At 37.0% G+C, this 16663-nt stretch overlaps 2 protein-coding genes across 9 annotated transcripts in view; both read left to right on the top strand.

Annotated features, from left to right (window-relative positions):
- LOC144963012 (chloride channel CLIC-like protein 1) overlaps positions 1 to 15564 on the top strand; it is a 39349-nt gene extending 23785 nt beyond the window's left edge. For 4 of the 8 annotated variants that reach the window (XM_078896575.1, XM_078896577.1, XM_078896576.1 and 1 more), the window contains exons 6-9: positions 1122 to 1310; positions 2023 to 2247; positions 6613 to 6743; positions 11934 to 13652. In XM_078896575.1, coding sequence (XP_078752701.1) covers positions 1122 to 1310; positions 2023 to 2247; positions 6613 to 6743; positions 11934 to 12378 — 990 coding nt within the window. In that variant the 3' untranslated portion in view covers positions 12379 to 13652. Of the gene's footprint in view, positions 1 to 1121; positions 1311 to 2022; positions 2248 to 6609; positions 6744 to 11933 lie in introns of all 8 variants that reach the window. The other 4 variants (XM_078896573.1, XM_078896570.1, XM_078896572.1 and 1 more) reach the window with 2 other exon arrangements.
- On the top strand, positions 4354 to 5461 carry LOC144963014 (uncharacterized). The gene has a single exon (XM_078896578.1). The coding sequence runs from the start codon at positions 4428 to 4430 to the stop codon at positions 5433 to 5435; it is 1008 nt and encodes a 335-aa protein (XP_078752704.1). The 5' UTR covers positions 4354 to 4427; the 3' UTR covers positions 5436 to 5461.
- Positions 15565 to 16663: the final 1099 nt, after the last annotated feature.

Raw genomic sequence — 16663 nt, 5'->3', positions numbered from 1 at the left:
ATCCTCACACAGTAGTTTAGACAGAGTAGAGATGCAAGACAAACACTGGGTTTGAAACCACCATTTGAATAAAAAAAAGTCTCTTTGGTGTTGGGAATTGCTTAGTTCACAACAAATTCGCTTGCTAACTTCTGTCTTACAACCAGGCGGAGGTAGCAGTTCAAGATGTGTCTTGGGATTGACTCTCAAACACAATGATTTTTTAATTCTCTGTTTTCTTATTGCACTTCTCTATTCTATTCATTTCAAATCATCTTTGATATGTGTAATATTTGCTTCTTATGAATGTAATCAATATCATTTAAGAACATGTCATTCAGTAGTGAACGGTTCCATAGAATTTAAATAAAAATTCTTAATAAATGGGTGGATTAAATGTTTTTTCATTTCTTTTAACACTCTGAAAATCTTCATTTCTTGATGTTGGCTTTGGTTATTAGTAATACAGTTTCCGTTAGTTTGTATTTAGTATATTAGATAATTGATATATAAAAATCAGCCCAGCATATTGACAATGATCCAGTTTTGCTTTGCAACTTTCATATGCAAAGTCAACAAGACTGTATACCTTCAGGGGGGTTTTTATATATATAAATCAGCCCAGCATATTGATAATGATCCAGTTTTGCTTTGCAACTTTCATATGCAAAGTCAACAAGACTATACCTTCAGGGAGTTTTGATATATAAAAATCAGCCCAGCATATTGATAATGATCCAGTTTTGCTTTGCAACTCTCCAAGACTCTGTATACCATCAAGGGGTTTTGATTTATAAAAATCAGCCCAACATAATATTGATAATGATCCAGTTTTGCTTTGCAACTTTCATATGCAGTGTCACCAAGACTTTGTATACCTTCAGGATTTTTTTTTATCCCTTTGATTACAATTAACCATATTATTAAAGCTATGTTGTGTATACAGATCAGTTCAATATTTATTTTTTTTTATGATGATATGCGGTTTGTATAAATTCAATTTTTTTTCTGTATTGGACCACAAAAAAAGACCCGCATTAAAACCTGATACTTTCTATTCTTTAACATGTAGTTTTTAAAAGAAACTTTTTTTTTGTTTGTTTTGTTTTTTTGGGGGTTTTTTTTTTTGTTTGTTCCCATAGCAAAAAGTTGCTGATCAAGAAAAGGTGCTGTCTGATGACATTACAGAAAGATGTCCTCATCTAAGCCAGAGTACATGGATGCGCTTTACTGGATACTTCACTTCTAGTTTCACATTTCAAGACGAGCATTGCAGAGAATATTATGAGGCTGTAGTTGTGCATCCATTTCTCAAAGTGTCACTGCTTGAGGTGAGTATATTGCATTTACTTCTATTGATATTAATCTCTCTTTAGATAAAAACGGGTTGATATAATATTTGGATGGAGTATTATCAAATCTTGCCTTTGAAGGGTTATGTTGTTTTTACGCTGTTTCAAAATTAGACATTGCTATTTCCCGTGAAATTTTAAAAAATGATTCTTTTTTATCTTTTTCTATCCCTATGATGAATATCTGGAAATTTTTAAACCCTTCAGGCTGAATTATTTTTTTTTGGAGGGTTATTACTACAGAATCAACCACTTTCAACTAGACATCAGTTACAGCATTGCAACTTTGATTTCAATTATCAAGGAGCATCACGTTGACCGCTCTTTTGGTCAAATTCCTTTTTGAAAGACTTAAATCTGTCCTATCTCCAAACAGCACCTTACTTTTTTTTAATTTTGGACCCCACGCTACCAATGTTTTTTACCGTTACAGTTATTTTATGTAATTTTGAGCTATTGTTACTTTGTATATGTCTATTTTTTATCCCCTTCACTGCCCTGCTTTATTAAGAGTTAAGATGGTTGTGAAGATTTTGGTGCTATTATTTGTTTATTGTTCTTGTATAGCAACTTTCAATGCAAATATTTGAGTTTTTGACAAAATATATACTATCACACCTGGTAGTAATAAATTTCTCTCTCTCTCTCTCTTTTTTTTTTTTTTGGTCCATGTCTTTTTATTATCCACCAGGCTGGAGCAATAGCCATCACCAAAACATTTATGGCTCCAATGAAAATCCTTGGCAATGGCATCAAGGATTTTATTGTGGGTCTTTTCAAGGATTTACCAGCTCAGTTTTCATTCTGGCTATTTGTCATTTTACTGGAGTTTCTCATTTTCTTGCCTTTTTTGACGTGTGGCTATACAGTAAAGATACCGTTTATTCTAACACTTCAATCACCGACTGCACAAAAGGTAAGTATTGGACCTTGCATTTTAAAAATGTTTGTTTTACATCAGATAATTCAGTAGAAACCTGAATTATCTTTGGCTGTCCTCACTTATAACCATAATGTTTATTCCTTCTGCAATGTTGTCAGTATTCTTTTTTTGTTTTGTTGAGGGATTAAGTTTTAATTTCATTAAATTTCTTCTTTATTTCTATTTTCAAATTTTGTCCCTGGTTTTTTTTTTTTCTGTCCTTGCAGAAAATCTCTGCTGTGATGGCAAATTTTTATTATTATTTTTATTTATTTATTTTTTGAATAGTTTGCATTGTTTCATATTCCTCTTAAAGTGTTTAGGCATTTTTAAAAAGCAGAACTGTATCTTCTTCTTCTTCTTCCATTCAGGCCAAAAAAACTTCATCAAATTGAAGACTGGCATGGCCTTCAACCATCTGATCATTTCAGTCTCCACTGGTGTGTAGGAGAAGAACCTTTTGAAACTTTCGCTGCTGACTGTTTGCCTAGTTATTGTGTTGAGTTTATTCCATTGTTGGTTTTATTTTGAAGGTGTTGTGTGGGGATATTTGTTTGTCCTATAAGAGCTTTGTGAAATATAACCAGCTTGTTGTTTTTGTGTCATTGAGCTAATGTTTGCCTGCCCAGACTTTTTACAAGTTCTTGAGCATCTACATATGGCTCATAGTTTTCACATGCAAATCTGGCAGCTTGTCGTTGGACTTTATCAAGTTCTTTGATTTCGGTATGATGAAACAGGTCCCAAACCAAGCTGACGTTTCCAAGATCAGCCTGATGTATATCTTATAACATTGCTTTTTGACTGTTGTCTGACACTGGCCCATTTGTCTGTTCAGGAAGCATAGGATTTTATTGGCTTTTTCGGTGGTGTTTGTTACGTGTTACAACCATATCATGCTTGATTCCAAGGTCATGCCCAGATATTTTGCATCCTTGGTGCATTGACGTGTTTCATTGTGGATGATATCCTTTTTCCGGCCGAAGCATTGGAAAGATTCCAACTTAATTTGGCCACACTGTAAAACAGCATAATTTCAGTCCCAGTGATTACCTGTAGCGATGGTCTCAGTCCAGCCATTGGATTTTTCGTTTTTAACCCATTTTTAGAGAGCAATAACATTAAAATGTGTTTCTCCAATCAAAAACTGATTTCATGTATAACTTAGATCACTTGAAACAGTTTGGATATAGAAAGTCTTATGGAAACGATCCTGTTGAATATTTTAGATTTTATTGAAAAGTGCTAATTACAATATTTTTCATTAAGACGTGCATTTGCTATTGGAGGTGGGTTTGAAAAATATTTGTGACTTTGTCATATGTTCACAAATCTTCTTTACTTTTGGACAGAAAACAGGAAATGATTGCTGACATATCACAATATAACCTTTCACTTTGTAGATATTTCCAACCAATATGCAATGAAGATGTACACTTTATTACGCTATGGCCGAAAATAGTTCAGCTCTAATTACACTAGCATGGCTTGGTTAGTTTGTAAAGAACCATATCTGACTCAGGAATGACCCTGTACTGGCAAAACTGGTCGCATGTGGAGATTTCGCTCAAAGTTTGATACATGAGTAACAAGAAATAAACAAAGACGCCAGTATAACAAACACACACACATACACATACACACAGATGAGAGAGAGAGTGAGAGAAAGAGAAAGAGAGGGGGAGTGAAAGCTGAAACGAAGAAAAAAATTTATTTTGAGCTGATTTTATGAATTTCTTTAGTAGATAAAGTTACACAAAAAAGGCACCATGGCTGAGTGGGCTGGTGATTAGACTACAAACCGTGCAGTCCGGTTTCAAACCCAAATAAGTCCATTGCTCCACTCGACCCTGATGTAAAGGGTACCAGAGCAGCTAGGGAAAGTATTTTTGCGATGGAATAGCATCTACTTGATTAAACTATGTACACCAAATGCACCAATATACAAGATTTGCATTATGAGGCATGTGATTGTATAATATGCATATACTTACCGAATGCAGTAGTCAGTGGCAGTTGAAAGCGCCAGAAAATAAGCATAGCTGCCAACCGTTCCGTTAAAAACGGATTTGTTCCGTATTTGACTTCCTGAGTCTGTATTTCTAGTTCAAAATCCGTTTTTTGTAAATTGTGGCTAATTTGTGGTAAACAAGGCATAGTTACGATTATTATTGATGTCCAGCGAGAGATGGTGGGCAGGCTTTAAATCAACACAGCATATTTTCCATTATATCAACAAGCTGAAACAACCAGACACTAAAGAAACATTTAAGATTTCACTCCAAAACCGCTTTGAAGTGCAAACACATGAGCCAGAGGAAACAGAGACAGCATGGGCAACTCTGAAAGAGGTTATCACAGGGACATGTGAAGAAGTGCTTGGAAGACCACAACCCAAAAATAAACCATGGATCAGAGAGGAGATGTGGCAGAAATTAGAAGAAAGGAGAAGGGAGAAGCATGCAATGAACAATGCAAAAACTAGACTCCAAAAGCAAATGGCAGTGATCAGATACACCACAATGGCCAATGAAGTGAAGAAACAGCTGCGGGCAGACAAACGGTCCTACATAAATGAAATTGCTGATACAGCAGAGGAAGCTGCAGGGAAAGGAGCTCTTAAGACCCTCTACGCCACCACCAGATTGTTGAAAAACAACCCAAACAGACCTGTCAGAGACAAAGATGGAAAACTAATCACATCAATAGAAGAGCAACTCAAACGATGGAAAGAACACTTCTGTGAAGTGCTCAACAGACCACCCCCAGTACTAAGACCACACCTGAACCCTGGAGAACCCCTCACTATCAATACAGGTGAAATCACTAAGGCGGAGATCCGAAGGGCACTCGGCAGTCTGAAAAGTGGAAAAGCTGCTAGCACAGATAACATCCCCGCTGAAGCCTTGAAAGAGGGTGGAAACATAATCGTGGATCAACTCCACCACCTGTTTAACTTGATCTGGACAAATGAGAAGATACCATCTGATTGGAAGAAGGGACTGCTAGTAAAATTACCCAAACATGGCAATCTGTCCCAGTGCGACAAGTGGAGAGGAATCACCTTGTTGTCAATACCAAGCAAAGTGCTCGCAAGAATCATGCTTGACAAGATGAAAGTTACTTTGCAGAAAGCACTACGAGATAATTTAGCAACATTTGGACTAGCCTCTGTTATCTGAAACTTGTTAGTGTTAGTAGTAATACTTTAAAAAGCTGACTTTTATATGTTAAGATTTAATGAAAAAGGGGGGAGGGGTACGCGTCGTCCCCTCTTCCCGGGCCAAATGTGCTTTCCGTATTTTATTTTTGAATAAGTTATAAGAAGGATGGTATTAGCTCATTTTCATGTGATTTTATTCGTAAATCTAAAAAAAAAAAATGAACTCTCCCATTTTCTTCCTTTTTTATTGGTGCTGAAATGACCTAAATGTGTCTCAAGCGCCGTAAAAACCTTAAATACAAACAAACAAATAAGAAATAGCAGGGACTTGAGTACAGGTACCTGTGGCACACCAGATTTCACAAATGATGGCTTGGATTCCTTTCCCTCTAGCACCAATTTTTGAGATTTATTTATGAGGAAACACTATCCATTTACAAGTTGTTTCTGGGATCCTGTAGTGCTTTATTTTTGACAAGAGACTTTGATGGTCAGACTTGTCAAAGGCCTCAGAAAAGTTATAGTTTAGCGTCAGTTTGTTCTTTACGGCATAGACCCTTTACGAAATTGTGGCAGGTGGTGATGAGTTGTGTTTTACACAATCTATTAGTTCTGAAACCATGCTGGATTTGGAAGGAGGCCATTTCTTTCAAGATGATTGATAACAGATCTGTAGATGATGTGCTCTAGCACTTTACAGCATACTGAGGTCAACAATACTTTTCAGTAATTTTCTGGTGCAGATTTATTTCCATTTTTGTTAATGGGCATTATGTGGGCCTCCTTCCAGTCGTTTGGTATTGCCTCTTGATCAATGGATGCTTGAAAAAAATAGGGTAACCATTGGGGCCTTTTGCATACTTTTAATAATCTGGTTGGAATTTGATGGGGCCTGTTGAAGGCACTCTGAAAAATTGGTAAATAGGGAAGGGGAGAGGGCTGGGGGCTGTCGATGTGTCAGTGGGGAAGAGACTAATACAACACAAGAAAAGTTGATAAAATTGATTAAATACTTCTTGTCATATTGTGCTGATTGATAAAAAAAATATGATAGATACTTTGACATTCCTAAACTCATTGCTGAATCATGCCCTTAATTGGGATGTTTATGAACGAAGACCATTGTATGTTCAATTGTTTAGCTTTTATCACATTAGATCTTTTAATTATATTTATTATATGTATATATTCAGCAGTGTTTGCAACCACAAGAGACAAAAGCTCCTCACTGTATAACTTGTAATCATGACAAAGACCAAGTGAAGGAAATTGAAGAAAGGAGATCTATTTATTTAAAGTCACCGACTCCACCTGCCCCTGTCAACGCGTAAGTGATTCCCCAATGATTAAACATTTAAGAACATTACTACATTTTATTCCAATAGCTCGTAGTATAGATATCAGAGTGGGGAGTGGAAGATGGGTAAATTAATTTTCTCATATGACCATGTTTTTTCTTGCTCTATGGCCAGCTCTCATACTCCTAGGTATATGTAAATCTATAGTCATAAGGCCCATTATCCCAGCTTTTCTGGTGGGAATCGGACAATAATAGTTGCTTGCCTCTTTTGGATTGAATGCTAGTCTATGACAAAGTCACAGCTGAGAATTACCAGCAATTTTGAAAAATGAAATCAGGTCTCACTTCAAAACTACTATTTTTCAGTTTGGAATTCCAGAAATTCTAAGACAGATTGAGCACGACCATCAACACACCATCACTCTTACTTCTACAGCCACCAGAATGATAATCATCCATCACTACTGCCACCATCATTCATCATCATCAATGCCTTTTTCACCCTGGGTCAGGGTATAGGCCACAGACAAACAGTTTCCATCCTTCTCTATCCTGAGCTATCTTTTTAATCTCATTCTAGGTCTTACCACTTCTCTGTATATCCGCTTCTTTAATTCTTCTCCATGTTCCTCGTGGCCTTCCCCTTGATCTTCTGCCCTGAGGGTTCCAGTCCAATACTTTCTTTGTTATAGTTGAGTCATTCTTTCTAAGCGTGTGTCCAATCCACCTCCATCGTCTTCTTCCTATATCCTCTCCCACTGGTTTCTTTTCCATACTTCTTCATTTTTTATTCTATCCATCCATTTTATTCTGAGTAGCTTACGCATGCACCTGTTTACGAAAATCTGTACCCTCCTTATACATGCCTGTGATGCATTCCAAGTTTCACATCCATACAGTAGGACAGACTTCACGTTTGAGTTGAAAAGTCTTAGCTTTAGTTGAAGGGAGATATCTTTAGTTCTCCAAACTCTGTTCAAAGATGTGAATGCAGCCTGTGCCTTTCCTATTCGTGCTTTCACCTCTGCTTCCGTGCCTCCATCCTTGTCAATTATACTTCCGAGATAGCAGAAAGGGTCTATATCTTCGAGTTCCTGATCTTTTACTTTGATCTGCTCCCTTTGACGCGTACCTATCCTCAAGACCTTTGACTTTGCAGGGTGAATTCTTAGACCAATTGATTCCGAGAGGCTGTTTATAATTGTGGTTTTTGCTTGCATCTGGTCCTGGGTGTGGGACAAAAGAGCCAGATCATCTGCAAAATCCAGATCATCCAACTGTGTCCAGGGGGTCCACTGTATCCCATTTCTTCTCCCTTTGGAGGTTTCCTTCATTAGCCAATCAATGGCAAGGATGAACAGGAATGGAGAGAGCAAGCATCCCTGCTTGACACCAGTCTTAATTTCAAAGCTGTCAGTAAGCTGATCTTCATGTACAACCCTGCAACTTGATCCTTCATACATTTCCTTAATGAGGTTTACTATCTTTTCAGGGAGTCCATAATGTGCCAGAATTTTCCACAATGTTGCTCTGTCAATACTGTCAAAAGCCTTCTCGTAATCCAGAAAGTTGACAATAAGAGGAGAGTTCCATTCTATAGACTGTTCCACTATGACTCGCAGAGAGGCAATCTGGTCGGTGGTTGAACGGTTTTTTCCGAAAACCTGCCTGTTCGTCCCGCAGTTTAGCATCTGTTGCATTCTTAATTCTCTCTAAAATAATACGGTTGAAAACCTTTCCTGGGATAGAAAGAAGAGTGATGCCTCGATAATTATTACAATTACTGAGGTCCCCTTTCTTTGGAAGCTTGATAAGATGTCCTTCCTTCCAATCCTTTGGGAATATCCCGTCATTCCAGATTCTCTCAAATAGTGGGTGCAGGGCCTCAGCATTTCTTTCCGCATCAACTTTTAGAGCCTCCGGTGGAATCTGGTCTGGTCCAGCAGCTTTCCCCCTTTTCATCTTGTTAATGGCACCCACAATCTCTGCTATCGATGGTGGATCACAGCTAATTGGTAGCTCATTCCTTGCAGGCAAAATTTCTGGCTGGTTGTCTGGTGGTGGTCTGTTCAGAAGGCAGTTGAAATGTTCCCTCCATCGTTCAGATTGAGCCTCTTTTCCAAAAATAGTTTTCCCATCTTTGTCTTTGACTGGTACCTCTGGTTTCCCATATTTTCCAGCAAGTGTCTTGGTAGTTTGATAAAGGATCCTCATGTGTCCTCCAGTCGCTGCTGCTTCTGCTTTCTCTGCAAGTCTGTTCATGAATGCTTCCTTGTCTTTCTTCACAGATCTTTTGACTTCCTTAGCTATGGCTCGATACTGCTCTTGTGCATCCAGTCTTGAAGCCCTTGTTCGGCTTGCATTCACTTGTTCCTTCCTTGTTCTCCTCTTTTCAATAAGGTCCAAGGTGGTTGGACTTATCCATTCTTTATGTTCCGATTTCTTTACCCCCAACACCTCGTGGCAAGTTGTTATGTAGACTTCCTTGATCTTTGCCCAATGTGACTCTACATCTATGTCCTCCTCGAGCTCAGTAAGAGGTTGGAATCTATTACTCAATTGTAGTTTGAATTCCTCATTCTTTTCCCCATCAAGTGCATTCACCTCGAATTTTCTTCTTGTATGTGATCTGGCCCCGTGTTTTCTGAGTCGGAGCTTAAGCTTTGCCAATAGCAGGTGATGGTCTGATCCAACATCTGCCCCTCTCCGTACTGTCACATCTTCCAATGAACGTCTGAATCTACGAGAGATACAAAAATGATCAATCTGATTCTCTGTCACACCATCTGGTGAGACCCAAGTTGCTTTGTGGATCCTCTTATGGGGGAACACTGATCCTCCAATCACCAAACTGTTGAATGCACAGAAATTTGCAAATCTCTCACCATTATCATTCATTTCTCCCATGCCATGACGTCCCATGATACCTTCATAGCCTACGTTATCCTGTCCCACTTTTGCATTAGCATCTCCCATCAATATGTTGATGTCTTTCCTTGGCAACTTGTCAATGACTTGTTGTAGCAGACCATAAAATGTATCTTTGTCCTCATCTGTTGCATCATTTGTTGGGGCATAGATCTGTACAATGTTCATGCTGATCTTCTTACTCCGTGTTGTAAAGGACGCCATGATGATCCTTTCTCCGCATTGTTCCCATCCTCTCAGTGACTTCTGGGCAAACTTGCTTAGAATTATTCCTACTCCCTGTGTATGAATCCCGTCCCCTCTCCCTGAATATAAAATCTTCTCCCCAGACTTGAGGTGTTTCTGTCCGGATTGTATCCAGTGGGTTTCGCTTACTCCAAGTATATGCAGCCTGTATCTTCTCATCTCAGTCACAACTTGAGAGCTTTTTCCTGCTTCATACATGGTGCAAACATTCCACGACGCAATTCGAAGCTGCTTGTTTGGCGAAGACGTCATCGGGTCAGCAGAGTCCTTTCGGCTTTGTCTGTTGTCCTTCATAAATTCTGTAATTCCAGAAACTCTTCGGTCGCCCAAGCTAAAAAAAGGATTTGGTTTGTCTGTCTGTGTTTCTGTAACGGTTTGAGTTTAACGGAAAGGGGTGTTAACCCTTTGCCAACCCCCAACCTGGAGGACCAGGTGACTCAAAGATGGGGGAATCACACACCATTAGTCGCCTTTTACGACACGCTGGCTTGGCGTTGGGCTATTCTTGACCCTCTCAGTTGAGGGACCCCGGACACCACACGGGGTGCCACCATCATTACTACATCATAATTATCATCGTCGTCGTCATCAGCATCATCATCATAACCACTACCATACCAGCACCGCATGCACATCATCACCACCTCCACATTACTTCCTACACTATTATCATCATTACTAATACTAGCACCTACACCACTGCTGTATTTTATAGAGTATGCTTTTTTTCATGTATTTTTGTATCGGCTTTGTTTGTCTGTCATTGTTTTATTCACACTTTTCCAGACTTAAATCTTACACCAATGCCTGCTCCTAAATTTATCTCTTTGATATTTTCAAAAAAAAATGGAGCTACTCTAGTGGCTTTGTCCTCATCCACTCATTTTTAATGTTTCTTTATTATGGCGCGGATGAGGCTTCACAGCGGGAACGCATACCCTTCTTAAGCTTATAAGTATTAAATCATCCCAACTATCACTATAAGATAGCCTTTGTGTTGTAATGGTAATGTCTGGACTGTAATCAGGAGGTCTGAAGTCTGTTATCCAGTTGAGGCAGGCTGATTTTTGGGATTTATTTTTCTTTTATTTTTGTTTCTGCTTTGTCTGCCACTCTTTCACTTACACCTTTTCAGATTTTTTTCTTACATAAGTGCCTGCTCCCTAAATATCTTGTTTTTCTGTTTGAAAGCTTGGGCGTTTAGTGTCCTCATAAAATCAGATTCATATTTTCTCTGAAGCCATGGATTTTAATCCCTGCCTATGATAGTACATTCTTCCCTATTTAAAAAGATCACTGCTGGGACAGAAAAGTTAGAATGAACATCGATATGTCTCTTTAAGTAGTGTTTTTGAGGGCAGTTGCTTAATTGAATTGATTTAAAACTTTTGCCAGGTCTAGTTGCATTGAGTTCATCCTCCATTGTAATATCGCTTTAGTTCCATGTTTGTTAGGGTAAATCATATAATATTGGGAAAATCGAAGATTGTTGCTGCAAGGAACTAACTGTAGGTAGTCTTTTTGTACAAAAAAGGGACTAAGAATCTGAAAATAGGTTGTTTTTACAACGGAGTATTTTAGGTGCCATTCAGTCAATTGGTTTCAAGTTTTCAAATTTATTAAAAGATTAATTGACATGTTGACACAATGTTGGATAGATCGTAAGTCAAGAACATATTTTCACTCTGGTTGGCAATGTTAACCTTTGAAATCATGGTTTCAAATTAGAATAATGCATCCTTTGAAAGATTTTTATTTCAAATTTTTACTGGTATTTTATTTATAGCCATGAGAAACATACAGTATTGATAATATTGACATTTGAATTTGACAATGGTTTTCATATGGGCGAAAATCATACACAATATGTTTTTTACTTTCCGCATAATTCTCTCATTTATTAAAAGAATTCAATCTCATGTATTTTGTATTGTGCAGCTTAAATAAATGATATATTATGGGTACATCTTTATAAGACTTGAACTGAAGACATATTATGTACAAAACAACTAATTTTTAATTCTATTTTTATTTTACTAACAGATTGTCCTCTTGTGGTGTTGAGAAAAGGCAAATCAACAAACCCACCAGGAATGAATCTGTTCGTGGAGATTCTGGCGATCATGATCAAGTCTATGAGAAATCTTCTGAGGTTCAAGATAAATCCCGTGTTCAAGAAATCATTATTAAGTTAAAAAGCTGTGATATTTCTACAGCACTGGATGAGTCAGGCTCCCCTCATAAAGCCGAAAGGAAACTAAAAGAAGAGTGTGTAGAATTGGAAAATAAAGACCAATACAGTGTTAAACATGATGGACCATCTGCTTTTGCAGAAGAAGGGATGCCTGCAGATGATAACATTTTAAGTGAATCTTGTGTTACAAATGGAAATGCTGTGTCCAGTTCAGACTTCTTTGTAGCTCATGAAGCAAGGTCGTGTGATGTCCCGTGTGATAATGGGCCTGATCCACCAGATAGTATTGAATAAAGAAATAGAGGGATTTTACTTTATTTTTTTTATTTTTTTCAGATGACAGCTGAGTTGGTTGAAAGTCCCAAACAGTTTAAGGACCAAACTGGGGAATTGATTATAATTTTGGCAGGATGAATGGATCGATTAACAAGTGTTATTTCTGCATTTATGTGGTTTTTGATAGTGATGTCTTGTAAATACATTTTATGGAATGTTGCAATACACAGGAGCAGTTCTCTTTATATTTTTTTCTTATGCTCAATGGGTGGTTGAAAGGCGCTCCTTGTATGATCTCTTTCATTCCCCTTTACTTTATTTCTGTCTTCCTTTCCTTTGGCCTTTCTTTTACTGAAATGATTTTTCTTCTCTGGCCCTGGCTTGGATTCTTCACTATTAAGAAGACTATCAGTTGTGAGTGTGATTCCTTTTAGGATATAAAGTGGCGGAGGTAGGATGGATGCTTTCATTTCTTGTAAATTGTATCTGTTTATTAGTGTTTATTTATTTTTAATGGAAATCATTTGGTGTTCGTCACAATTCTGTGTTGATAGAACAATTTTGTTCCCACTTTTATTAAAATAATTATTTTTGTGACCCCATATTATTTTTTTTTTGCCTTGTCTTTCTTTCTTTTTAAATTTTTTTTTATTTACTGTTTCCTTCGTCAGATTTTCTTACAATTAGTAAATTAATGATATCAGCAATGAATATAAAGATGTTGTGTATAATAATTTACCTTCTCTTTATTGTTGTGGACTATGTGTTGCAAGCTTTGTTGAAGCTTAAGTTGTATTTTCATGTCATTTTAACGTATTTTTTCCCCATAGTTCCTGATCACTTGTATGACTAAGGTGGATTGCAAGTGATTCAAGTCATGGTTCAAATGCAATCGATAGGGCAAGTCAGGGCAATTCCACTACTTTTGCCATTTAGGCTCCTTGTAATTGAACAAATCTATGTCTCTATGGTGTGATGCTTACATGTTTAATCTTACCATAAGATGAAGTGTTTAAGTGTAAAACACTGTTTTTGGTATTAGGAGAAAATCCTATTTTCATTTCTTTTATTCTCATCTTTTTGACTAACAGCAGGCTTAAATTATTGTATTTTTGACACATAATCTTTTCTTCTTTTTCATTATCTTCTTGCCTACTCCTGTTTCTTTAAACTAAACCTATCGTCTAACTCTTCCTGGTGGTTAAATGACCCACGTGTGTTGCAAGTGTAGTTAAACTTCTAAAAACAAACCAAAAAAAAAAAAATCCCCCCCAAAAAACAAAACAAAACAATGTACATCGATAATTATCACGTTTAGTCATTTAACAAAGGTAAATGATGGAAATTCCTAAGCTTAACCTGTTTTTATTCTCTTTACTGAAAACTTAAATGATGCATCATGTAAATATTTGCATTCCAATGTGTTCATCAAAATTTCCTTGATTCCTTTTTTTTTTTTCATTTTTCACACACAATGTCAAACAAATTTTCTTTTTAATGCTTAAGTTAGAAAGATATATGAATTTTCAGTGGTGCTAATAGTTATTAACTTGAACAAGATTCAAGTGACAGTTATTTCCGTCAGAGATGGGATCAATGGACGAAAAGCTCCATTTATCTAACCCCGGCACATTATACGCATCATCCTTCTTGACTTCGGTGTGAGTGAGTGCTTGGATATTAATATTATTAGAGTGCTGGAAGAAAAAACATGTTATAACAAACAAACTTGTATCACAATTAAATGGAAATTTCTTCCTTATGGCCTGATGGGAAAACAAGGGTGCACATGAAGTGTATTAATGAAGGTACAAACCTGGATGTATATTATGTACTGTATAAATGTGCATATTTATTTTACAATTCATATTTTTTTACTTGAGTGGGGTCTTCTAGGGTTGAGAGGTCACGTTTGCTGTGTCTTCTTCTATCCCCCTATATCTGTTTTACCTTTCCACGTTGCTCTCAGTGTTTAGTTGTTACTCGATTTTTTCCAGGTTCTGGCAATGTAAATCATCTCTGTTCTGTACTTTTATACAAGGTCCATAAAGTCTGGGTACATGATAAGAGTACAAATTCCTCTTTTAAAAAACGAATCTTATTCAATTGGGATGTAAATGAATCGTACTTTAACAACACGTGACCTCTGACACTATGTTTCAGCCAAATCTCCACAATCTATAGCATAAATGAATAATTAGAAATATATATTGAAATACTACATGTACCCAGACTTTATGGACACCCTGTAGTTGTTATTTTTCAATATATTGTACTTCGTAAACATTTGAGTGTGTCTCTCATTGAGGGATTCCTGGTTAGGCTTTCTGATCTCCCATTGTGGGAAGGGAGTCACTAACTGTGTCTTCTATCCCCCCATTATCTGTTTTCCAACATGAATGGTTTTGTCCTGGCTATTCATCTCTCTGATCAGATAACCTCAAAAAAACTAATATTACTCGTCTCTTTCTTTGTCACCCTACTGTTCAAACTATTCAAATATGTTTTTCTTAGTCTTGATCTTCTACTAAGTACACTGATAGTGTGCTTTTGGAATCTACATCTGTTCCCTATTTGAACTAATTACACTTTGTCTTACCTTTCCTTGGGTGCTTTGATTGTAATTCTAGATACTTTTTACAATCCTATTCTCTTCCATTTTACTGGCGCTGATATGAGCTAAATGTGTTGCAAGCGCCATAAAACCATTAAAAACAAACAAACCAGAGGGATACATTGCTTGTGCCTAGATGGGACTTATAGGTAATGTTAAAATAGCACGAACATAATGTTTGTGTGTGTGTGTGTGAGTGTGTGTGTGTGTGTGTGAGAGAGAGAGAGAGAGAGAGTCTGTGGGGAAAATACCCCAGCTTGTTTGTGGTATTATTAGTTGTTTGTTTTTTAAAAAATGATATTTATGGCATAAGCGTGTGGGTGTGTGTTCGTTTTTGTATGTGTATGTGTGTGTAATTTTGTGAGTGTTAAGGCCACATTTATATTGCTTCCTCATTATCTATTTTTTACTCTTCCTATTTTTTGTGAAATCCAGTCATTGTGCCATTTAGGACAAACTTCATGCTGAATACTTATCAATTCATCGTGTATTCAATTCATCAATCATATTGAGTTTTAGTTAAGATGTGCCTTGAACTTTTTCCTTTCTGTACACAGCTTGTTGAAATAAAAATTATTAATGTTGTTTCAGACCTGTGAACACTCTGTGAAATTTCTGATAATTGCTCTTCCGAATTCCCGGCTATTTTTTTCCGATTATTATTGTAATATTTTACTTTTTTCAAGATAAAAATCACAAATACCATTGTCTCTCTGACCATCATCACCATTATTACCAAATACATCTCGGATTTGCAAAAAAAAATTTCCCCTAATTTATTCCTGAAAAGTAGACAGGTCTGTTATTTGCATAACAATTAATTTGATGATGTGATATTTAAAAAATTTGTTTCCTTTTTCTTTTTGGTTTTTATTGGATTTTTTTTTTTGGTTGGGGGGTGTTTGTTTCCAACTGATAAAAGTGGAAATAAATTTTAGCTTTTTCACCGGCTTGCACATTGCAATCCCGTTTTTTCACTGGCTTATACAGTGCAACCCCATTTTTTATCTGGCTTTTACAGTGCAATCCGCAAGAAGTCAGCACTACTAAGTATTCCCGCTTTTTTTTCTTCTGTTTGCATAAGTTAGTTTTTTTTCTTCTGATGAAGCCAACAGCTTCTATACTATTTTGCTGAAAGTCAACACCACGCTACACCTCACTGCATCGATAGAAGAAAGAGAAAAACAGAGAGAGAGAGTCTGTATGTGTGTGCAAGTGTGAATGTTTTTGTGTGTGCAGCATTTTTTTTTTAATGAGCTTTTTATATAGCGCAATATCCACTAAATGTGCACAAAACGCTTTTCAAAGTGCCCCTGACCAACAGCAACACGTATTATGTAAAACGTGACATGATTTAGTGGAGTATAGAGGAGGGAGGAGAAGGAAAAGCCAGTCTTGCATGTTATTGACACATGGTCAGTACAAACATTAGGGTACACATACTCTGGCGATTCTAAAGCTAACGCACAATCCTTTGCTGGCAATGAATGACACAATTGTGCACCCAAGACATTATGGAAGACGTCAATATTTTTTTTGTCCAATGGTGTTAACTTTTTCAGGATTTCACTGTACCTCTGGGTGGGGTTCCCAACCTCCCATAGTGGGCAGGGAGGTACTCGGTATGTCTTCTATCCCATTTGAATCAATCCCCTTGTCTTATATTTTCTTGGGTGCTTTGATTATAAA

This window comes from Berghia stephanieae, chromosome 1 (assembly GCF_034508935.2).
Source record: "Berghia stephanieae isolate SIO BIC M18660-M18661 chromosome 1, UCSD_Bste_1.3, whole genome shotgun sequence".
Classification (NCBI taxonomy): Eukaryota; Metazoa; Mollusca; class Gastropoda; order Nudibranchia; family Aeolidiidae; genus Berghia; species Berghia stephanieae.
Note: the sequence above shows the minus strand (reverse complement) of the source record. Positions and strands in the feature narration are given on the sequence as shown.